Source organism: Salvelinus sp. IW2-2015, linkage group LG18 (assembly GCF_002910315.2).
Source record: "Salvelinus sp. IW2-2015 linkage group LG18, ASM291031v2, whole genome shotgun sequence".
Lineage (NCBI taxonomy): Eukaryota > Metazoa > Chordata > Actinopteri > Salmoniformes > Salmonidae > Salvelinus > Salvelinus sp. IW2-2015.
This window is the reverse complement of record NC_036858.1, coordinates 15,738,162-15,762,755: the sequence shown is the minus strand read 5'-3', so window position 1 is coordinate 15,762,755 and position 24,594 is coordinate 15,738,162. Positions and strand designations below refer to the sequence as shown.

General features: G+C 42.8%; 1 protein-coding gene across 2 annotated transcripts; it reads left to right on the top strand.

Annotated features, from left to right (window-relative positions):
• The first annotated feature begins 1 nt into the window (after window position 1).
• Window positions 2-24,452, top strand: dbf4b (DBF4B-CDC7 kinase regulatory subunit). 2 transcript variants are annotated; one of them, XM_070448345.1, is made up of 12 exons: window positions 2-142; window positions 11,758-11,975; window positions 12,209-12,418; window positions 12,637-12,687; window positions 12,890-12,959; window positions 13,276-13,340; window positions 13,557-13,599; window positions 13,725-13,770; window positions 17,899-18,030; window positions 18,225-18,363; window positions 18,570-18,706; window positions 19,756-24,452. In XM_070448345.1, exons 2-12 carry the CDS (start codon window positions 11,820-11,822, stop codon window positions 21,503-21,505), a joined length of 2,799 nt encoding a protein of 932 aa, XP_070304446.1. In that variant the 5' UTR covers window positions 2-142; window positions 11,758-11,819; the 3' UTR covers window positions 21,506-24,452. The 2 variants fall into 2 exon arrangements, with proteins under 2 accessions (XP_070304446.1, XP_070304447.1); XM_070448346.1 differs by lacking the exon at window positions 2-142 and adding an exon at window positions 8,480-10,524.
• Window positions 24,453-24,594: the final 142 nt, after the last annotated feature.

The window sequence follows — 24,594 nt, the reverse complement described above, 5'->3', positions numbered from 1 at the left end:
CCCGGATGACAGGGGAATTTGAAAAACAATGGACTGTAAAAACCGGCGGTTGTAGCTAAAAGAGCTAACTAGTGTTGTGATATAAATTGGAAACTTAAATTCGGCAAATGATAATACTAGCTAGATAATTCTGCAACGCAAGGTAAGTCAAATAATAAGCCTGTTACTAACGTCATGTGTTTCAGCCTTTGTAACTAACGTAAAGTTAGCAGCTAGCCACAGATCAAATATAAGGTAACTAACGTTAGCTAGCTAACCTCGAATGTATAGGTCCTACTAGTTTGCAAGCTATCGTTAAATGCTGAATTGAGCCCCTCTAGTTAACGTTAGTTGCCTGATAGACCCGACTGTAAATCACAGATTTCTGGGCTCCAATATGAATTAAAGYAGTACAAAAACGTGGAAAGTGCACTTACAAGCGAGAATGTTGAATACCTAACGTTACATATGAACTTACTCTTCCGGGTTTCTGTGCGGTTGCTCCGACCTTATTCAGGTCGAAATGTGAAACAAATATCCACAGGAAAGTATTGTTAACCCGACTTTTTAGAGCGCCAGCCAGTACTGCTGTTGAAATTTCAACTGCCACATGTACAAAACCATGTAAACACCTGCAAGACTTCGGTAAGTATAGACAGGTGGGTTGTTTAGCAAAAAAACGATGCATGAGCAAAACCGACAGGGTTGGCGTAGAATCAAAGGATCGTTGACATTATGTAAACTTTGTGCAAATGTATTTGTTTTCATTTCATAATGAGCACTTGTCTATCATATACATCGTTAGTTGTTGTTTTGCTAGCGAATTTTAGCCATGTTAGCATAGACGTGACAGACACAACACTTGAGTTAAAGTAAAGATACCTTCTTAGAAAATGACTCAAGTAAAAGTGAGTCACACAGTAGAATACCACTTGAGTAAACTTATTTGTTTTTAAATATGCTTATGTACTAAATATACTTATATATACTAATATACTAGTATATATATACTTAAGCAGTGGTGGAAAAAGTACCCAATTGTCATACATGAGTAAAAGTAAAGATACCCTAATAGAAAATGACTCGAGAAAGTGAAAGTCACCCAGTAAAATACTACTTGAGTAAACTTCTAAAAGTATTTGGTTTTAAATATACTAAAGTATCGAAAGTAAATGTAATTGCTAAAATATACATAAGTATCAAAAGTAAAAGTTTAAATCATTCCTTATTTAAACAAACCAGACGCCACCATTTTTTTGTGTATTTATTTATGGATAGCCAGGGGCACACTCAAACACTCAGACATAATTTACAAATGAAGCATTGGTGTTAGTGAGTCTGCCAGATCAGAGGCAGTAGGGATGACCAGGGGTGTTCTCTTGATAAGTGTGAAATAGAAAATTGTCCTGTCCTGCTAAGCATTCAAAATGTAACTAGTACTTTTGGATGTTAGGGAAAAATGAGTAAAAAGTACATTATTTTCTTTAGAAATGTAGTGAAGTAAAAGTAGTCAAATATAAATAGTAAAATAAAGTACAGATAATCCAAAAAACGACTTAAGTAGTACTTTAAAGTATTTTTACTTAACTACTTTACAACACTGTACTTAAGTATATTCCAGGCTGTATTACATTTGGCCGTGATTGGGATTCCCATAGAGCGGTGCACAATTGGCAAAGCGTCGTTAGGGTTTGGCCGGGGTAGGCTGTCATTGTACAGTCATGGCCAAAAGTTTTGAGAATGACACAAATATACATTTTCAAAGTTTGTTGCTTCAGTGTCTTTAGGTATTTTTGTCAGATGTTACTATGGAATACTGAAGTAGAATTACAAGCATTTCATAAGTGTCAAAGGCTTTTATTGAGAATTACATGAAGTTGATGCAGAGTCAATATTTGCAGTATTGACCCTTCTTTTTCAAGACCTCTGCAATCCGYCCTGGCATGCTGTTAATTAACTTCTGGGCCACATCCTGACTGATGGCAGCCCATTCTTGCATAATCRATGCTTGGAGTTTGTCAGAATTTGTGGGTTTTTGTTTGTCCACCTGCCTCTTGAGGATTGACCACGTTCCAAGTTCTCAATGGAATTAAGGCCTGGGGAGTTTCCTGGCCATGGGCCCAAAATATCGATGTTTTGTTCTCCGAGCCACTTAGTTATCACTTTTACCAAGGCGCTCCATCATGCTGGAAAAGGCATTGTTTGTCACCTAACTGTTCCTGGATGGTTGGTAGAAGTTGCTCTCGGAGGATGTGTTGGTACCATTCTTTATTCATGGCTGTGTTCTTAGGCAAAATTGTGAGTGAGCCCACTCCCTTGGCTGAGAAGCAACCCCACACATGAATGGTCTCAGGATGCTTTAGTGTTGGCATGACACAGGACTGATGGTAGCGTTCACCTTGTCTTCTCCGGACAAGCTTTTTTCCGGATGCCCCAAACAATCGGAAAGGGGATTAATCAGAGAAAATGACTTTACTCCAGTCCTCAGCAGTCCAATCCCTGTACCTTTTGCAGAATATCAGTCTGTCCCTGATGTTTTTCCTGGAGAGAAGTGGCTTCTTTGCTGCCCTTCTTGACACCAGGCCATCCTCCAAAGGTCTTCGCCTCACTGTGCGTGCAAATGCTCTCACACCTGCCTGCTGCCATTCCTGAGCAAGCTCTGTACTGGTGGTTCCCCGATCCCGCAGCTGAATCAACTTTAGGAGACGGTCCTGGCGGTTGCTGGACTTTCTTGGGCGCCCTGCAGCCTTCTTCACAACAATTGAACCGCTCTCCTTSAAGTTYTTGATGATCCGATAAATGGTTGATTTAGGTGCAATCTTACTGGCAGCAATATCCTTGCCTGTGAAGCCCTTTTTGTGCAAAGCAATGATGACGGCACGTGTTTCCTTGCAGTTAACCATGATTGATAGAGGAAGAACAATGATTCCAAGCACCACCCTCCTTTTGAAGCTTCCAGTCTGTTATTCGAACTCAATCAGCATGACAGAGTGATCTCCAGCCTTGTCCTCGTCAACATTCACACCTGTGTTGAAAGAATCGCTGATATGATGTCAGCTGGTCCTTTTGTGGCAGGGCTGAAATGCAGTGGAAATGTTTTGGGGGGATTCAGTTAATTTGCATGGGAAAGAKGGACTTTGCAATTAATGATCACTCTTCATAACATTCTGGAGTATATGCAAATTGCCATCATACAAACTGAGGCAGCAGACTGAAAATTCATATTTGTGTCATTCTCAAAACTTTTGGCCACGACTGTAAATAATAATTTGTTATTAACTGCTTGCCTAGTTAAAGGTTAAATAAGTATCAAAAGTAAATGTATTTGCTAAAATATAAATAAGTATCAAAAGTATAAATAATTTCTAATTCCTGATATTAAACAAACCAGACGGCACCATTTTCTTGTTTTTGAAATTTACGTATAGCCAGTGGCATATTCCAACACTCAGACATAATTTACAAATGAAGCATGTGTGTTTAGTAAGTCCGCCAGATAAGAGGCAGTAGGAATGACCAGGGATTTTCTCTTGATAAGTGCGTGAATTGGTCAATTTTCCTGTCCTGCTAAGCATTCAAAATGTAACAAGTACTTTCGGGTGTCAGGGAAAATGTATGGAGTAAAACGTTAATTGTTTTATTTGGGGCGGCAGGTAGCCTAGTGGTTAGAGCGTTGGACTTGTAACCGAAAGTTTGCAAGATCGAATCCCTGAGCTGACAAGGTAAAAATCTGTCGTTCTGCCCCTGAACACCCACTGTTCCTAGGCCGTTATTGAAAATAAGAATTTGTTCTTAATTGACTTGCCTAGTTAAATAAAGGTAAAATATATATTTTTTAAATGTAGTGAAGCAAAAATATAAATAGTAAAATACAGAAATACAGATAACGACTTAAGTAGTTCTTTAAAGTATGTTTACCACTGCAAATCAAGACATGGTATCAATTATAGGCATGGACAGTATATTGCCTGGGGTATTTGGAAATAGCCACGGGATGGTTTTTCAATACCATTGAATCTATTTCTTAGAATTTTTTAAAATAAATTTGAGTATTTGTAGCTAATTTTTAAGTAAATACCTGAAGTCAACGTGTTCAATATGTTAGGAGATGAAGAAGCTTGGGTTATTCCTTTCACCGGTCACATCATTTTATTATGACACTTACCGGTAGTCCCCAGTCACGCGGTTTGTTTACAAGCACACTCAGAGACTGGAGCATTGTGATTCACTCACTGTTATGCATGTGCCAAAGTATCTAGTTACAGTATGGATTTCACAACTAAATGTTTGCTAGCTAGATACAGTGCCTTCAGAAAGTATTCATACCCCTTGACTTTTTCCATATTTTGTTGTTACAGCCTGAATTCAAAATTGATTAAATAGATTTTCTTTCTCACCCATCTACACACACTACTCCATGACAAAGGGAAAACATGGTTTTAGAATTTTTTGCAAATGTATTGAAAATACAGGTGTAGTACTTACAGGCTCTAACCAATAGTGCGAAAAAAAAGGTTGTATGTGTAGGAAGGGAAAGAAATAAAACAACCGTAAAAAGACAGTATAACAGTAGCAAGGCTATATACAGACACCGGTTAGTCAGGCTTATTGAGGTAGTATGTACATGTAGGTATGGCTAAAGTGACTATGCATATGATGAACAGAGAGTAGCAGTAGCGTAAAAAGAGGGGTTGGCGGGTGGTGGGACACAATGCAGATAGCCCGCTTAGCCAATGTGCGGGAGCACTGGTTGGTCGGGCCAATTTGAGGTAGTATGTACATGAATGTATAGTTAARRKGACTATGCATATATGATAAACAGAGAGTAGCAGCAGTGTAAAAGAGGGGTTGGGGGGTGGGACACAATGCAAATAGTCCGGGTAGCCATTTGGTTACCTGTTCAGGAGTCTTATGGCTTGGGGGTAAAAACTGTTGAAGCCTTTTTGTCCTAGACTTGGCACTCCGGTACCGCTTGCCATGCAGTAGTAGAGAGAACAGTCTATGACTGGGGTGGCTGGGGTCTTTGACAATTTTTAGGGCCTTCCTCTGACACCGCCTGGTGTAGAGGTCCTGGATGGCAGGCAACTTTGCCCCAGTGATATACTGGGCCGTACGCACTACCCTCTGAAGTGCCTTGCGGTCGGAGGCCGAGCAATTGCCGTACCAGGCAGTGATGCAACCGGTCAGGATGCTCTCGATGTTGTAGAACCTTTTGAGGATCTCAGGACCTATGCCAAATCTTTTTAGTTTCCTCAGGGGGAAATAGGCTTTGTCGTGCCCTCTTCACGACTGTCTTGGTGTGTTTGGACCATTCTAGTTTGTAGTTGATGTGGACACCAAGGAACTTGAAGCTCTCAACCTGCTCCACTACAGCCCCGTCGTTGAGAATGGGGGCATGCTCGGTGCTCCTTTTCCTGTAGTCCACAATCATCTCCTTAGTCACGTTGAGGGATAGGTTGTTATTCTGGCACCACCCGGCCAGGTCTCTGACCTCCTCCCTATAGGCTGTCTCGTCGTTGTCGGTGAACAGGCCTACCACTGTTGTGTCGTCTGCAAACTTAATGATGGTGTTGGAGTCGTGCCTGGCCGTGCAGTCGTGGGTGAACAGGGAGTACAGGAGGGGACTGAGCACGCACCCCTGGGGAGCTCCAGTGTTGAGGATCAGCGTAGCAGATGTGTTGCTACCTACCCTCACCACCTGGGGGCGGCCCGTCAGGAAGTCCAGGATCCAGTTGCAGAGGGAGGTGTTTAGTCCCAGGTTCCTTAGTTTAGTGATGAGCTTTGAGGGTACAATGGTGTTGAACGCTGAGCTGTAGTCAATGAATAGCATTCTCACATAGGTGTAACTTTTGTCCAGGTGGGAAAGGGCAGTGTGGAGTGCAATAGAGATTGCATCATCTGTGGATCTGTTTGGGCGGGCGGTATGCAAATTGGAGTGGGTCTAGTGTTTCTGGGATAATGGTGTTGATGTGAGCCATGACCAGCCTTTCATGGCTACGGACGTGAGTGCTATGGGTCTGTAGTCATTTAGGCAAGTTGCCTTTGTGTTCTTGGGCACAGGGATTATGGTGGTCTGCTTGAAACATGTTGGTATTACAGACTCAATCAGGGACATGTTGAAAATGTCAGTGAAGACACCTGCCAGTTGGTCAGCACATGCCCGGAGCACACGTCCTGGTAATCAGTCTGGCCCCACAGCCTTGTGTATGTTGACCTGTTTAAAGGTCTTACTCACGTCCGCTACGGAGAGTGTGATCACACTGTCGTCCGGAACAGCTGATGCTCTCATGCATGCCTCAGTGTTGCTTGTCTCGAAGCGAGCATAGAAGAGATTTAGCTTGTCTGGTAGGCTCGTGTCACTGGGCAGCTCGCGGATGTGCTTCCCTTTGTAGTCTGTAATAGTTTGCAAGCCCTGCCACATCCGACAAGCGTCGGAGCTGGTGTAGTATGATTCAATCTTAGCCCTGTATTGATGCTTTGCCTGTGTGATGGTTCGTCGCAGGGCATAGCGGGATTTCTTGTAAGCTTCCGGGAACAAATTCTTATTTTCAATGACGGTCTAGGAACGGTGGGTTAACTCCCTTGTTCAGGGGCAGAACGCCAGATTTTTACCTTGTCAGCTCGGGGATTCGTTTTTGCAACCTTCCGGTTACTAGTCCAACGCTCTAACCACCTGACTTACATTGCACTCCACGAGGAGCCTGCATGGCAGGCTGACTACCTGTTACGCGAGGGCAGCAAGAAGCCAAGGTAAGTTGCTAGCTAGCATTAACCCTATCTTATGAAAAACAATCAATCTTAACATAGTCACTAGTTAACTACACATGGTTGATGATATTACTAGTTTATCTAGCGTGTCCTGCGTTGCATATAATCGATGCAGTGCCTGTTAATTTCTCATTGAATCACAGCCTACTTCGATAAACGGGTGATGATTTAACAAGCGCATTTGCGAAAAAAGCACTGTCGTTGCACCAATGTGTACCTAACCATAAACATCAAAGCCTTTCTTTAAAATCAATAACAAGTATATATTTTTAAACCTGCATATTTAGTTAATATTGCCTGCTAACATGAATTTCTTATAACTAGGCAAATTGTGTCACTTCTCTTGCGTTCCGTGCAAGCAGTCAGGGTATATGCAGCAGTTTGGGCCACCTGGCTCATTGCGAACTGTGTGAAGTCCATTTATTCCTAACAAAGGCTGTAATTAATTTGCCAGAATTTTACATAATTATGACATAACATTGAAGGTTGTACAATGTAACAGCAATATTTAGACTTAGGGATGCCATCCGTTAGATAAAATACGGAATGGTTCTGTATTTCACTGAAAGAATAAACGTTTTGTTTTCTAAATTATAGTTTCCAGATTCTACCATTTTAATGACCAAAGGCTCCTATTTCTGTGTGTTATTATGTTATAATTAAGTCTATGATTTGATAGAGCAGTCTGACTGAGCGATGGTAGGCACCAGCAGGCTCGTAAGCATTCATTCAAACAGCACTTTCGTGCGTTTGCCAGCAGCTCTTCACAATGCTTCAAACATTGCGCTGTTTATGACTTCAAGCCTATCAACTCCCGAGATTGGGCTGGTGTAACCGATGTGAAATGGCTAGCTAGTTAGCGGGGTGCGCGCTAATAGCGTTTCAAACGTCACTCGCTCTGAGACTTGGAGTGGTTGTTCCCCTTGCTCTGCATGGGTAACGCTGCTTCGAGGGTGGCTGTTGTTGATGTGTTCCTGGTTCGAGCCCAGGTAGGAGCGAGGGGAGGGACGGAAGCTATACTGTTACACTGGAAATACTAAAGTGCCTATAAGAACATCCAATAGTCAAAGGTATATGAAATCCAAATCATATAGAGAGAAATAGTCCTATAATTCCTATAATAACTACAACCTAAAACTTCTTACCTGGGAATATTGAAGACTCATTTTAAAAGGAACCACCAGCTTTCATATGTTCTCATGTTCTGAGCAAGGAACTTAAACGTTAGCTTTTTTACATGGCACATATTGCACTTTTACTTTCTTCTCCAACACTTTGTTTTTGCATGATTTAAACCAAATAGAATTTTTTTCATTATTTGAGGCTCAATTGATTTTATTGATGTATTATATTAAGTTAAAATAAGTGTTCATTCAGTATTGTTGTAATTGTCATTATTACAAAAAAAAATAAAAAAATGACCGATTAATCGGTATCGTTTTTTTTTGGTCCTCCAATAATCGGTATCGGCGTTGAAAAATCATAATCGGTCGACCTCTAGTGTGTAGTGCGATTGAGATTGCGTCATCTGTGGATCTGTTKGGGCGGTATGTGAATTGGAGTGAGTGTAGCGTTTTCGGGATGATGGTGTTGTGAGCCATGACCAGCCTTTCAAAACACTTCATGGCTACTGAGTGAGTGCTAGTAGTCATTTAGGCAGGTTACCTTCGCATTCTTCCACTAAATTATCCAAATGAACCTATAGACTGATAAGCATGGCTGTTAATTGTATTTACATCGACTGGTTTTTCCATCAATGAATAAAAATCATTATTTAGCCATTTTGTCAGGCAACCGTTTTATTTATAGGCTTTAAGAAAAAAATATCAGCCAGAAGTCGATGTAAACCCTGATCTGATCGTCCTCGTACATCAAAGGTTCGACTCCTGACTTTTTGGCTTGGATGGCCAGTTGTAGAACTTTTATCTTTTTCCCTTTAGTTAAGGAACTTTGCGACAATGTCCCTTTGGTTTGCTGCTCATGTCCCCTCTCGGGCCGCCTGTTCAATTTTGGTAGCCCGTATGAAGTTCTACTTGCTCAGTAGTTGTGCTATTACCTTTTCCAGTAATTCTTCAATTTCAGGTTGTTTAACAGCTTTCGGGAAAATTTACAAAACTTTAGTCCTCCATCCCGTTTTGTTCTTTTTGTTAATCCACACTTTTCTGTAGCTTTTCTCATGCGATTTCCCCCATGGTTAACCCGGTTTCGGCCTTGTTCACACGTTTGCCCAGTTTAGTCATATCAGTTTTGATTTATTTGATCATTTCTTTAACTGTTTAGACAGTTTATTCTTGCCAGTGCGAATTTCTGTTAGTAGTGTCTATAAACTCAATTCAGACAAGTCGTCAGCTTCTCGGTCCATGGCCATGTTGTTTCGCTGTGTTTGTTTGTCTTTTTCTAGGTTTAGTWTTTGCCATAACATGCAGTTGCCAACATAACGTTTCAGTTATTTATTGATGTTGGTCAAGTTATTTTGTACTTAAGAGGCATCCTTTTCATAAAGGAAGGGAATGCCAAACGGATCACCTTCACCTGACTACCTTACGGTCGGCATACCGGAAATCGTCTCAAATCTTTTCTTTTGGTGTTACAGATGGAAGTCCGATTGACTCATGGATACCAATTTTATATCTCTGCGCTAACRCTAGTTAGCAACTTCCTTCAAACTGCACGCAGACACACGAATGTTATCCATGATTTCATCTGACTCTGGGGAAGTAGATAAAGAGCTTCATTRCATTAAAGGGATCCTTCTGGATTTTGGCAATCTCATTCCGCTACTGGACGGAGAAGATGGGCAGGGTTTCACAGTGCATAATGCTTCATTCACATTACATCTGAGCCGTCCCTTGCGTTGTGCAGGATGTCTTTCATCCCAATGGGAACTGTCCGCAGAGTGATATAGCAGCGCCCCTTGCTGTTGAAGGCTTCGTTTCAAAACTGCAGCAAGAGTCTGTCAATAGAACAGGATGTTACCAAACCACAGAAAAATATGTGGTTTTGTGCGATTGCTTTATGGGATAGCTAGCAACTTGGAAACGATTAACCATAATAGTAATGTTAAATAATACACATTGGCTGTTAAAATAATATATTATATGTCTGTTTCCTCCCATTTTAGTATATTGTGATGGTTATGACGTTTTGTTTTTTCTTATAATTATTAGTTGGAGGTCGCTAGCTACAGTATCTTCTACCTAGCCTAGCTTTTAGTTAGTAGTGATGCGAACTTTGGCTCTTTTTAGTGACTCATCTTTTTGACTCGTTCAGTCAAAAGAACGACTCATTTCGTTAGAGTACATCTCTGGAGCCACCGAGCCGAATGAGCGCTTATTAATTCTTCTGCAGTCATTGCTGCCAGCAGGTCAATCGAACGACAAAAATGAACTAGTGAGTCGCACAGAAAAACTAATCATGACTCGAGTCAGTAAAGAGCCGTTAAAATAACAATTTCACGAAATAGCTAGCTGCTTCGTAAACTAGCTTGACTTGATAGAAAGTTAGAGAAACAAGTTGAGGAAAAAGTAACTCAACAAAACATGTTTTATTATAACCTGAAACATTGTGTTTCTCCTGTCTAGAATGAAAAGGTCATATTTTGCAATCTCCCAAAATAATTGTAATCTCTCCTTACATTGTGAACCCCATATTCACCACCCAGAAACGGAACGAGAGAGCATGAAGATGACATGGCGTAATGAAATACCCGATGTGTACGGGGCATCAGGGATGAGCAAACAAATCGTGATAGCCACATACAGAGACCTGCGTTTCGAGGTCAGTTAATATTACTTTCCTGTGGATATTTTGTCACACATTTCCAACTGAATAAGTACGAAATCAGCAGACAGGTAGAGTAAGTTCAAATGAACTTTATTCAACATTGTGACTTGTAAAGGGACTGTTTGGAATTTTTTTACTGTAAAAGTTAGAGACGAGTGAGAAAATACATTTCACTCAGATTAACGTTAGATGGTGCTTTATTTACTTAACCAAAACAGTTAACTCGGGCTACAAGGTGATTCCACATTCTGCCAACGGAATGGTAACGAAAAATATTTTTGGTATATCAGATTGTTCTGGCAATTCTCATATAGGAACTTTATTGTGAGGAAAGATGTTTAACATGCTTTTTACATTTGTATCAGAAACCATTTTTGTGAAAATCATAATGCAATTGTCCCTTTATAGACCTGTACATGCCTCCTGTAAGACCTTACCGTACATGATACAGACAACATTTTGGTGCCGTTATACTCCTTATAGTGTGCTGTAACACGTCATACTCCTTATAGTGTGCTGTAACATATGGAGTATGTCTAGATTCTGAAATATACATTTTCATATAAATGTATTCAACATTTAAAAATATACTAGTCATACATGAACATTTCCAGAGTGGTCTCTGATATTTTTCATGATATGTCCCATTTTATAAACGTATAGGTAGGTCATTAACCAATCACATTCCTACTTTAGGGTTGCACATTCATCAAATCACCAGCAGAGGGAGTTCGGTTTGAGTTCCCGTTGGTGGTGCTCATAAAATGTATCATAACTTCATAATTAGTAGAGAGCCCACTGGAAATGTGGAGTATATTGTTCCAAACAATGTCTTAAAATGAACAAAATCAAAGAGTGTCGTTTTGAGATATTCATTAAGATTTTTGTTGTTGAATATATTTATGTGAAATGTATATTTCAGAATCTAGACATACTCCATATTACAGCACACTATAAGGAGTATAATGACGACAAAGATGTCTGTATCATGTGCGGTTCAATGATCATAAGGTCTTACAGGAGGCATGCATAGGTCTAAAATTGCCAATTTCATCATGATTGTCTAACAAATGGTTTGTTATACAAATATAAAAAGCATGCTAAACATCCCTTCCTCCGAATGTATTTCCTATGTGAGAATTCCCAGAACAATCTGAGATAGGTGATTTGAATGGTGATTCTAAGGCCAAGGTTTATTTGTGTTATCCATATGCCTTGGTTTGTTAGGTTTGTCCCTGCGACCAGCAGTCTGGTCATTTTTGGTGTTAGTGGACCAGGACAGGACCACCATGCAGCAGCACCCACCAGGGGCAGGAGGGTGCTTCTTGGGTATGCTGTCCCCTGGCCATGGGGCAAGAAAGCTGGAAGGGAAATCTTTCTACCTGGACGCTGTGAAGAGTCGCCCTGCGGCCTTTCTTGCGGAGGCCATATCCCGTCTCGGAGGGGTAGGAAAGCTGGGAGGAATTGGGGCAAATTAAGCACCGGGGGGGGGGGGTGTCAGTCATTAGATCATGACATGCTGGGATTATTCTGTAGTAGACATGAGACCGAGAGACTTCTATATATTTTCATTTCAGATTTTATAGTGCTAAGCCTCAAGGTGGACTCCAGCAATATAACATGATTATATGATGATACATGCAATGATACTTAGTATTATTTTGTAAAATGTTTGCAGAGAATTGAGAGTTTCCTGAATAAGGATGTCAGCTTTGTTGTGACTGGGAGCCGAGAGGGACTCCGAAGCGAGAGTTTCGTAGTGACCCGAGGTGGGTCAGACGGGATGACCGGGGAGTGTCACAGCTCTCCCCGCTCCACCAAACCGAGAGAGAGCATCATGACCAGCACCAGGCAGCAGCGTCCAGCCACTGGCACTCCCAGACCAATGGTATGGCCTTCCATCCCAGTGCCATCCTACTTTGCGGTGCATTAACATCAAACCATCTGTAATATCTATTTTTATTCACAGAATATCATAGCATTTAAAAAAATATATTCTGTCGTCCATTCATGGCTTCTTGGATGTAGACCTTACTGTGTTAGAGAGCTTCTGCTTGTATTAAAAGGAACTGGTATGGGGATTCTCAGCGCTTTTTGTTTCTGCAGGTGTGTGGCAGCCGCGGGAAGGCCCTGCTAGAGAAAGCCATTAGGAATAATGTGAGTGCTTTTATTAGGTTGATTATGTGGCCTGATCCCAAACTGTCTCCTACCCTTAGACAGGGTTAGGGCTAGAGGTTGATTTGAAAACGGGTTGTCATGGCCTTGCGGTTGGTTTCCATGTGTGGTAATGGATCTTCATTTCCCCATGCTGTTAGACCTTGTAACACGAAAACACTGCGTCAATGGTTTTATCTTTCAGGAACGGCTTCAGGGGAACAGTGTTTTGGCCAATGCCCGCTCCTGGGGAGTCAAGATAGTGCACGTGGACGGTATCCTTTTCACTATCAAACAAACACCTCTGTAGAACTCACATTCTCGTCACTCATACCTTTTTTAGGTTGACTAACTACTTTAACTACTCGCAGTTTGCCACAGGATCACCTTGTGTTGAGGTGTCCTACTGTTTGCGTGTCAAATTTTCACCCAGTAATTTACATATCCAAGGAACCTCATTCTGTTGTGCTGTATTGATCCTAAGCTGACAGCAGATGGCGTCAGATCATTTTCTTAGTCTAGCCTGAGCTATTTGGCTCTTACCAAGACTATGGGCCGTATTATTAAATGTGATCCTTAATTTAGATAAAGATCTCCTGACGCATGTCCAACTGTTGACAGCGGAGAGCTCCAAGGCCAAACACAGGAAAACTGAGGTAATGTGGTACACCAACCTGTTAGACCTCGTCTATCCTAATTTATTATTTTACACTGAGGACTGGCAAATTAATGTATTTTATAAAGAAAGAGATTGGACCTCTGTCTGCACCAGAAGCATGGTTAGGCCTAAATGTTACTTTTGTAATTTGCTTGTTTGAAATACTTGCATTAATAAAGGGCTGACGTTAACCTTTTCCCATTTTTTGGTTTAGCTGAAAAATCCCAAGTATCCTGCTGTGTCTCGTGTCATCAAAGGTCATTGAATGTTAAACTATTTTATTATTTTCGACTATGGAAATGTGCTGTGGTGTCTTGTAACTCCATTGACTTTCATGCTATTAATGCTATATATTTTTTTCTCTTTCTCCCTTGGTCCACAGCTGGTGCTTTGAAGTCCCCCTATCTGAAGGTAGAGGATTCAAGCAGGTGGGTCCCTCTCTCCTCCTCTCCATGCACCCCCCCCCCCCCCCCCCTCCCTTCAGCTGCTTCATAGCAATAGGCTACATCCCATCTCCTCAGTCCTGGGGGCAATTCAAGGCCAAGTGCACAAGACACTGCAAGATCTTTGTGTCTCCTCAGTGCCGTTTCCCCTTCAAAAAGCCAACTCCACCTGACCCACCCCCCCCCCCCCCCACCTCCCATAGATAAAGATATCTTTCCCAACCCAACCCTTTCCCTCTCATCTCCTCTACCGAAGCTGCCTGGCCTGCACAGTGTGGGGGCTAAGGCAAGTGGGGAGCTTGGCTAGCATGGGCCTTTAAAATTTAATCACGACCTCCAAGAGGGCAGAGTGTGGAGGGGTGACTCGCTGCTGTTCTTGTTTAGCCAAAAGTCTGAATAACAAGGGTGGGTTGTATTCCCATTGCCCTCTTCCCCGAAGTGTGCAAAATAATTGGTACAAGCCGAACAAAGATACCAACATCCACCATGTTTCTTACACCAGTCTATTCCTTAGAAATCAATGAGTAAACACTATGGGGAGAAGGATAGTCGAACTGCAACCTTGGTGTTTATCAGGAGGTCAAGGAAGAGGTGGAGGTCTAGGCAGGATGGCTAACTCCGAGTAAGACATTCTGCGTTAGCGTCATAGTAGCTGAGTCTTGGAACAGAAGCAGTCCACAGTTTGCCAGCTAATCACTCTGAAACCAAAATGTGGGTGGTGATCAGTGATGTGCGGTGAGTTGGATGGCTGGGTCAGCACTGGCTAGTATCAAAGCCAGGTTTACTCACAAATACACCTTGATGAAGGCCAAGTTAACCGTACAACAGATGGCTCCAACAACCAGTGTAACATAGGCTATTAACTGAAATTGACAACATTTTCACCAAATGTAATTACCAATGTAGCTAAAACAGTGCCTTTGGAAAGTATTCAGACCCCTTGACTTTTTCCACATTTTGTTACGTTACAGCCTTATTTTAAAATTGATTATATTATTTTCCCCCCTCATCAATCTACACACAATACACCATAATGACATAGCAACAATAGGATTTTAGATTTTTTTGCTAATTTATAATTTAAAAAAATATCACATTTGAATACTTATGTAAATAAGGTATTTTAGTTTTTTTTTWATGTTATTATACATTAGCAAAAATGTCTACACCTGTTTTCACATTTTTCAATTATGGGGTATTGTGTGTAGATTTACTGAGGATTTATACTTTTATATATTTTTTAAATGACATCCATTTTAGAACAAGGCTGTTACATAGGAAAATGTGGAAAAAGTCAAGGGGTCTGAGTACTTAACGAAGGCACTGTACATGGCGGCATATTTCAATTTCATCCAATGACACACTGCTAGCTCGGTCATAGACCGATGTAGCATCAACAGTTACAACTGATAGGTGGCACTAAAAGACCAATATATGGACACATTTCATCAGAATAATTCGCACTGCAAACTCAATAGCCTTTCACAATAGATTTACAATTCTTCCAATGCGCAAACACACACACACATGATTATGTGAAATAGTACACACACACATATGATAAAATACGGTTCTAATGCCATTTTCATATCAACAATCGAAATTACCGAACAATGCAGTTGAAAAAGTGGCTCATCAAAACAAAATTCTAGCTTCAAAGCGATGTTGTCTGATTCAACAGTAGTCTAACCTTCAAATTGCCAGGGAAAATGCATTTAGGCCTAACATTACTTGTATAGTTAAGTCTGTTCTTCTGGTGAACCTCTCTGTGACAGAGTTGTAAAAGTCACATCAGAACCCCATGTCCATTATTTTATTCTGTATGCGCACAGCAGGGCCACGGTTGTGGGAGACGCATCCCCAAGGCCCATTATGTCCACAAGGCAAAAGTAAATGTCTGATATGTGTAAAAGTCGGGGGGAAAGTATGAACTGGTGATGACGTTACAGACAAGTGGACAGTCCAGTACATGGTGATTGCATGTCAGGTCTTGTGTGTAGAGCTCCTGTATGCTGCCTCTGTCTGGTCTTGACTTTCATTATAGTTGACGTTCTGCTCTTCCACTCTGATGTTCCAAACGGTACGCTACATTATTCCAACTTGGAAAATTGTTCCGAGGTGCAATAGTGTCCAGTTGACAGGTTGTTTTTGCAAGCTAGCTAGCTTTGTTCAGTTCAAGGGATGCGAGCGCCAAATTATGTAGACACACACAAATGTTGCTCAGCTTACACCAGGCAATACCCACACAACATGTTTAGGCAATATGCTGTGCAAAATATGAAATTGGCTCGAATGAAGCTACTTCAAGCTAGGCAAAGCAGCAACACCTATGCTGACCCTGTCCATTAACAATGACTGTAGTCAGAAAAGGCTGCACATGTAAAGGGTATTAATGGATTTGAATGGCTGGAAAGAATGAATAACCTGGCACCTTTCCTGAGGTTTTGATGCAGTTTTAGCACATTTTGAGGGTTTGAGCGTAAATACCACCAGAATCATTGATAAAAAACAGATAACAAAAAATGTCAATTTTATTTGGATTTCATGACAGATTTTTAAAAGTAGTTTATCACAGGGCACTTGCCTACCATGACTGCACGTCACAGGTGGTGATGCTCTGCCCCTGGCCTTTGTATATCCTCTCCACCACCCCACCCGATGCTAGCTTAGGAGGCTAGTGTTTCAGCCAGGCTGATTTCCTTAATTGAACTTTTAGAACTCCCCTGACTGTTAGGTAATGTGACGAGTGCCATCAGTGAGGCAGGCATTCGGTCTGCTCCCTGGGAGCCCAGGGCTCAAGCGGAGGATACGGTTTCTTCTGTTCCACCTTGCCTTTGCAAGCAGCCCTGCATTGAATTCAGTGGACACGAAGGGGGACTCAATGTGCTAAAAGCAATTTTCAGCAGCCCTATCATTTAAGCTAATTACAGGGCCATGCCTGCTCAGCTACGGTATTGGGCCCATTCCATGAGAAATTGAGCCCGTGGGCTGTGACAGCTAAACCCGTTTGGTTGTTAGCTGGGTCATGTTCATTAGGACACACTGTAGCAAAACATTCAATGGGAATCAAGAATTTCTTATTGGGCAGATGGTACTCTCTTTCTGAGCGATTTCTAACTTTTTCTATCTACTGAACACAACCCAAGTCTTATTTGGGGTCTGTTTGATATAAGTCAAGGCTAAGACCTTACTGTAGTGTACAGTATTTACAGTGCATTCGGAACCTTCCACAAGGACAACCATCCCTGCAGCACTCCACCAATCAGGCCTTAATGGTAGAGTGGCCAGACGGAAGCCACTCCTCAGCCCACTTGAAGTTTGCAAAAGGCACCTAAAGGACTCGTAGACCATGAGAAATAACTATGGCCTGAATGCCAAGCGTGACATCTGGAGGAAACCTGGCACCATCCTTACGGTGAAGCATGGTGGTGGCAGCATCATGCTGTGGGGGTGTTTTTCGACAACAGGGACTGGGAGACTAGTCAGGATTGAGGGAAAGATCCTTGATGAAAACATGCTCAGGACCTCAGACTGAGGTGAATGTTTACCTTCCAACAGGACAACGACCTTAAGCACACAGCCAAGACAATGCAGGAGTGGCTTCGGGACAAGTCTCTGAATGTCCTTGAGTGGCCCAGCCAGAGCCTGGACTTGAACCCGATTGCACATTTCTGGAGACCTGAAAATAGCTGTGCAGCGACGTTCCCCTCCAACCTGACAGAGCTTGAGAAAAATGGGAGAAACTCTCCAAATAAATTTGCAAACATTTGGAAAAATCTGTTTTTGCTTTGTCATTATGGGGGTGTTGTGTGTAGATTGAGGGCTGTCTCTTATACACATCTAGATGTGTATAAGAGACAGGGGGTGTTGTGTGTAGATTGATGAGGGAAAAAGCGATTTAATCAATTTTAGAATAAGGCTGTAATAAAATGTGGGAAAAGTCGAGGGGTCTGAATATTTTCCGCACTGTATGACTTGTTTTAACAGCATGTGGTCATGTACAGTGTAATCAAACCTAGCGTTATCCAAGTGTATATTTTCTGCTGTGCAATGACTTTCACCTTAGATCTAATTGTAGTATCCAATTCTCTCTCCTGTTTGTTATGGAACCAGGAAATACAAGGCCCTGCACATGCAGTCCATGACCTTCCCCACTCTATGCTACTCTGGCCGGTTCAGTCCTTTTGAGCCCCCTGCACCCCCCCAGCCTGAGAGAGTCAAGGAGCAGGAACAAAACAAAGCCAGGTATAACACACTGAACAGGCCACAAGCCTAACCTTACTGGCCTTGGAACTCGGCCATTGCTTGTTTTTACCTCTACGACAGCCCAGCAATGGTGCTCTTTTGATGTTGGTGTACACATTATATGGTTCAGACAATACATTTATGCCTTTTTATAGAGAGGGAAGACACTTCTAACTTTTCCCCCCATTAAATAGACAGATAATTAAGAGTTTGAGTACAAGCCAGGACAAACCTCGAAGCCCTCTCCCACGCAACCCCTCACTTTGCCGGGCACGCAAAAAGAACCTGGGCTACTGCGAGTGCTGTCATGAACCCTTTAAGGACCAGGATGAGGTAAGACGTGTATCCAAGTCTTTTTTTCTCTCTCAGTTTTGTCTGTTAATGTCAATATTTCGTCTGTCTGTTAATGTCAATGTTTTTGTCTCTGTTAATGGTTTGTCTGTAAGCTTGTGTTTTGTATGTCTGTTTTTGTCAATGTCAATATTTTTGTCTGTATTCTATTTCTTTCACTCCTCACTACGTTAACTCTTGTCTGGCAGCACTTGCAGTCAGCTCAGCATCGTGGCTTTGTGCAGGACCCCTCCCACTACAGCCTGGTGGACCAGCTGGTGGCTGACATGGAGCCGGGCTTCGCCCCCTGTCCAGCCCCAAAGTCAGCAGCCACAACACTGCTCAGGTGAGAGCCAGGCCTGTCCACTAACATGGCATTGTCTTACGTTCGTTGGCGTCACTCCTATGCAACGCTCGTCCCTCAACAGACCGGTCTTGTAAGTCATTGAACTAATATGTTGTGGAACTCCTATTCAAAATCTAATATCAGAAAGCATCTGCCATAGAAAATTAAAACTTCCTAATTTCTGAAATTATTGCGCTCTCCTATGGCTATTTATGAAACAGGCTAAATTACACATGTTGTGATAGTGATTCAATAATTTGCAAATAAAAACAAAGCGGTGGCTACCTCCTGCAAAAATGATGGCCGCCAGTGTCTTGATCAGCTGCTTAGCTAACTTGTTGTAGGTAGCTTACTGACATAGACCTTTAGTGACATGCCTAGCTTGTTTAAAATTACCCTGAAGTTGAAGCTAGACACGCTGTCCCAAAATGAAGAGGGACCTTTATCAGAAATTAGTCAGCTTGTTTCTCCTCCTTCGCTTAGCTACTTTGCAACATTGGGTCAGCTGAGCGCAGCAGCAGTTGACTCCGGAAGCTACTGCACTGACTCACGGCAGAACAGGCAGCTGCTTCATCATGAAATTGTCAAACTTCAGAAATTCTTCTCCATCCTTGAAGCCCTAAACTCCTGAGCTAAAAATGTTTTAAAAAACCGCCAACATTATACAGATTTATTGTTTTAGCTTAGATTAATTCAGACTGTTTTAAGGCAGACATGGGGTTCAGCAGACAATGTTACCTAGGTAATATTTTTGAATGTTATGACAGCACATTGTAGACTAACTAATTTTCATCTATCCCATTACTCATTGCAAGATACGAGACATATCGGTGCAGGCGGAATCGTGACGCTATCTGGCGTAAGACAATGCTAACACGGTTTAGAAGTACCCTGCTACTATAATGCGATCCAAATTATAATGGAGGTTGGATTAAAATCACTTAACATTGTGCCATACCATTCACATGTACCATGGTTATTTCTCAGAAATGTTCTCTTTAAAAAATGATCTTCTAAAAGTGGTGTTGTGCTTTCTGCTGCCCTATCAGGTTGGAGACTCCCCCACTTCTACTACAACTGCCCCACAGCCCCTCTGAGATGCAGACGCACAGTGAGACGGAGCACGCCATCCAGGCTCTGCTTACCCAAGGCTCACCGATCAACACCCTGGACCCAGATCCAAGCCCTCCCACTCCGAGCCTAGTCCCCCTGTCACCCCATGCCCAGCCTCTCTCCCCCTGCCCTGACACCCTCAGCCTACTCCTCCTGCCATCCCTCCCCCAGCCTCTCTCCTCCTGCCCTGACAACCACCCTCCCTCCCCTGACACCCTTTGTCAGTCCCCCACCCTAGCCCCCCTACCAAACCACTCCCAACCCCTCTCCCCCTGCCCCAACACCCAATGCCAGCCCCCCAGCCCCTACTCCCAGCCTCCCACCCCTAACTTATCCCCCATATCATCTAACCCCCAACCACTCTTCCCTTGCCCTGACACCCTATGCCAGCCCCCCAGTCCCTACTCCCATCCTCCTGTCCTCAGCCCTAAAACCATGTTTCCCTTTGAGCCCATGTCCCAACCCGACAGCCCCTACTCTCAGCCCCCAGTCCTCAGCCCCCAGGTCCTGCTTCAGTCCCCCACTCCTCACCATCCCACAGAGGAGGAAGATATGGAGATTGACAGCCATCTGTCAGCATCCGCAGAGGTGGAACCAGTCCCTCAGACTGTCCCAGTTCGGTCTCGCTCCCTTCCTCGGCTCTGGATCACTGCAGCGAACCAGAAGAAACGCAGCCGATCAGTCAGTCCTGACACCAAGGCCAGCAAGAGGAGAAGGACCTCCCTGGCCAACCGTCACAAATCAAAACCCATCTGGGGCTTCAACAGTGCTGGATGGACAAGGAAGGAACACCAGCCCTTAGTCCCATCCACATATACTGGCAATGGACATGAGCTTGTGGCTAAGGCCTGCTCCCTGCCCAAAGAACTAGGAACTGCAGAACAAAGACAAACCACAGATCAGCTGGAAGTGAAGGGAATATCACTGGTGCCAACAATAACACAAGAGAGAATAAACAAAGTTGGGAGCGGTGTGGGCATCCGAGCAGCCAACCACTGTCACTCTGTGTCCATGTGTGGCCCGGACCATGCAATATGTCCTTTGTTGAAGGTGGACAAGATAACCAGTTGGCCTCCAGTGGAAGTGTTTGGTACAAACCGCCATTCTTTTGCCACATCCGCTCGCTCTTATACAATGAGCTTCCCAAGGCTTCCCGTGAAGTCCACAGGCAATCCGTCAGGTCATATGGATCATTCCATCTTCATGGACGGGGGTGTTCTACAGCAGCACTCCACAGTGACTCCAAACATCAGTGCTTCTTTCCCTCCCCAGCTTCTTCACCACCCTTCAGATAGACCAACCCACTGCCCCGCCTCCAGCCAGGACTCCAACCCCTGCCACTCCCAGTCAGTCACCTCCATCTGTATCGAGTCTGCCCTGCTTCCCGACCTGGCCATCCCCTCTGACTCGGACTCGGACTGGGAATGCGATCTCATGTCCCGCCTCGGCTCCACTGCCGCCACCTCCGCCCTTTCCACCCTTTCCCTCCCGCAACCAGCGGGGAGCCACCACCAGCAGCTGGACTTGGAGCTACTACAGAGACCCTGCAGCACCTGGACGCTGCACGACACCAGCTATGAGTCGCATCTGTGCGCTGTGTTGCAGCAGCCCCTCACCCCGCCGCCGGACCCCTCTCTAGTGTTTTCCAGGACAGTAATGCAAAGTCTAGAAGTGACTCAGCCCTGACTCGGGAATGACGGAAGAAGGGTTGGTTACTTGACCCATCGAAGTCCCAATACACAAACTTTTTGACCTATGTGGTTTTACATATGAAGTCGTCAAACAAAGTGGACAGACATAACAAACATCGCAACTAAATAACATTGACGTTGAAGCTTGTATTTGTCAGGCATCTCCCCAAAACTCGACGGATTATTCATGATGTATTACTGCAGAATGCCGCAATTACATCCTTATAACACTGACTTACGAGGACCTGATGAGGATCCTATGGCCTTGTGTTTCTGGGCCCATCCCTGATCCATTAATAATTAAAGCACCCAGGCCATATTTTGTCTCATGCAGACTTTTGTCTTTCAGCAGCAATCTCCGGGAACAAGCAACGGTATTGAGAATTTAATGAGTCTCTGCTGGAGGGGGCATTACTCAATTAGTTTAAGTGCTGCGTCTGGATCGGCTCCCAGTAGCGCCGGTGTTGATGTTCAGACGGGCTAAAGAGTTAAGTGAGTGAAGGACTCGACAGGACTCTGCAGTCCCGGCCAGAAACTCTGATTAATCCTGAAAGGGCTTCTTTGAAGGAGATCCAACGAAAGGGACTGGATGAGTGAAAGGGATGTGGGGGCTTGCCACAGTGCACTCACCACTGATGGGATCTCCACCATATATATTCCTTTGACAACTGTTTCATAATATTGTTTGCCGATATAGAGTTCCAAACATATGAGGTGTGCTTGCAAGAACAGTTTTTTTCAGAGTTAAAAGGTTGGGACAAAATGTCCCAAAAACTACTGATAAGTGAAGTGGATGTTTGCAACATTTTTTGCCTCATTGTGTTACTTTAAGCATGTGTCTTTGTCCAAGTGCAACAAAAGACTGACTCCAGCTGAGTATTTTATTATTTTTCTTCACTAATTATGTTGAATATGACATTATCTCAAACTGAAGAATGGTTTTATAAAATGTGCTTTATTTCTGAAAGGTTTGTCAGCGTTCAGCCTTTCACAACGTGAATGGATAATGTCTCATGTTGGTTTTAACAAATGTTTAAAATGTAAATATATACAGTACCAGTCAAAGGTTTGGACACACTTACTCAATCAAGGGTTTTTCTTTGTTTTTACTATTTTCTATATTGTAGAATAATTGTGAAGACATCAAAACTATGAAATAACATATGGAATCATATAGTAACCAAAAAAGTGTTAAACAAACCAAATATTGTATATTTGAAGTTCTTCAAAGTAGCCACCCTTTGCCTTGATGATAGCTTTGCACACTCTTGGAATTCTCTCAACCAGATTCACCTGGAATGCTTTTCCAACAGTCTTGAAGGAGTTCCCACATATGCTGAGCACTTGTTCTTCACTCTGCGGTCCAACTCATCCCAAACCATCTCATTTGGGTTGAGGTTGGGTGATTGTGGAGGCCAGGTCATCTGATGCAGCACTCCGTCACTCTCCTTCTTGGTCAAATAGCCGTTGCACAGCCTGGAGGTGTGTTTTGGGTCATTGTCCTGTTGAAAAACAAAATGATTGTCCCACTAAGCACAAACCAGATGGGATGGCGTATCGCTGCAGAATGCTGTGGTAGCCATGCTGGTTAAGTGTGCCTTGAATTGTAAATAAATCACAGTGTCACCATCACACCACCTCTTCCATACTTCACAGTGGGAACMACACGTGCGGAGATCATCCATTCACCTACTCTGCGTCTCACAAAGACATGGTGGTTGGAACCAAAAATTTCACATTTTGGACTCATCAGACCATGGACAGATTTCCACTGGTCTAATGTCCATTGTTTGTGTTTCTTGGCCCAAGCAAGTCTCTTCTTCTTCTTGGTGTTTTTTTGTTGTAGCAATTTGACCATGAAGGCCTGATTCAGGCAGTCAGCTCTGAACAGTTGATGTTGAGATGTGTCTGTTACTTGAACGCTGAAGCATATATTTGGACTGCAATTTCTGAGGCTGGTAACTCTAATGAGCTTATCCTCTGCACCAGAGGTAACTCTGGGTCTTCCTTTCCTGTTGCGGTCCTCATGAGAGCCAGTTTCAGCATAGCGCTTGATGTTTTTTTGCGACTGCACTTGAAGAAACTTTCAACGTTCTTTAACTTTTCAGTATTGACTGACCATGTCTTGAAGTTAATGATGGACTGTCGCTTCTCTTTGCTTATTTGAGCTGTTCTTGCCATAATATGGATTTGGTCTTTTACCAAATAGGGCTAGCTTCTGTATACCACCCCTACCTTGTCACAACACAACTGATTTGGCTCAAACGCATTAAGAAGGAAAGAAATTCCACAAATGTACTTTTAACAAGGCACACCTGTTAATTGAAATGCATTCCAGTTGACTACTTCAGGAAGCTGGTTGAGAGAATGCCAAGAGTGTGCAAAGATTGAAGAATCAAAATATATTGTAGATATGTGTAATTTCTTAGTTTTGATGTCTTCAGTATTATTCTACAATGTAGAAAATAGTAAAAATAAAGAAAAACCCTGAAATGAGTAGGTGTGTCCACATTTTTGACTGGTACTATATATTTGCTATAGTATGCTTTTAGACTGGCTTTGCTTACGTGAGTGACTAGGTTCAAACCATATGTCAATGGGACAAACCCGGGTCTCCTGTGTGCCACAACAATTGTCGTCTGCTGAGGACGCTAACAAAGTATTTTGATACGCAGAAGACCCAGGTTTGAAACCAGTTAGTCACATTGGTACTGTGGGTCTCTGCGAGGAAGTCATAAGGGGTTGAAATGTAACAACAGGTTGTTCGGTGAATCACATTATGAATAACCTTGCCTGAGACTTGAAGAAGACTTGCGTTAGCTTCCCGAGGTAATACCTTGGAGGCTTTATCCTGGATATGGCYAACAATTCTCATTTTTGACTGTATGGCGGAATTCATTTGACAGTGTTTTATTTTTAGGAATAATAAAAGTTTAAATATGTTCTATGATGGGAGTGACACTAGGATGGCAACAAATGAATTCTATGTAGTTTTAATCGGCTTTCTCCATTCTGATTAGTTTTGTACTCAACCAAACTAGGACCGAACTGACAGCAATGTAGTCCAATTTGTAGAACTAATTT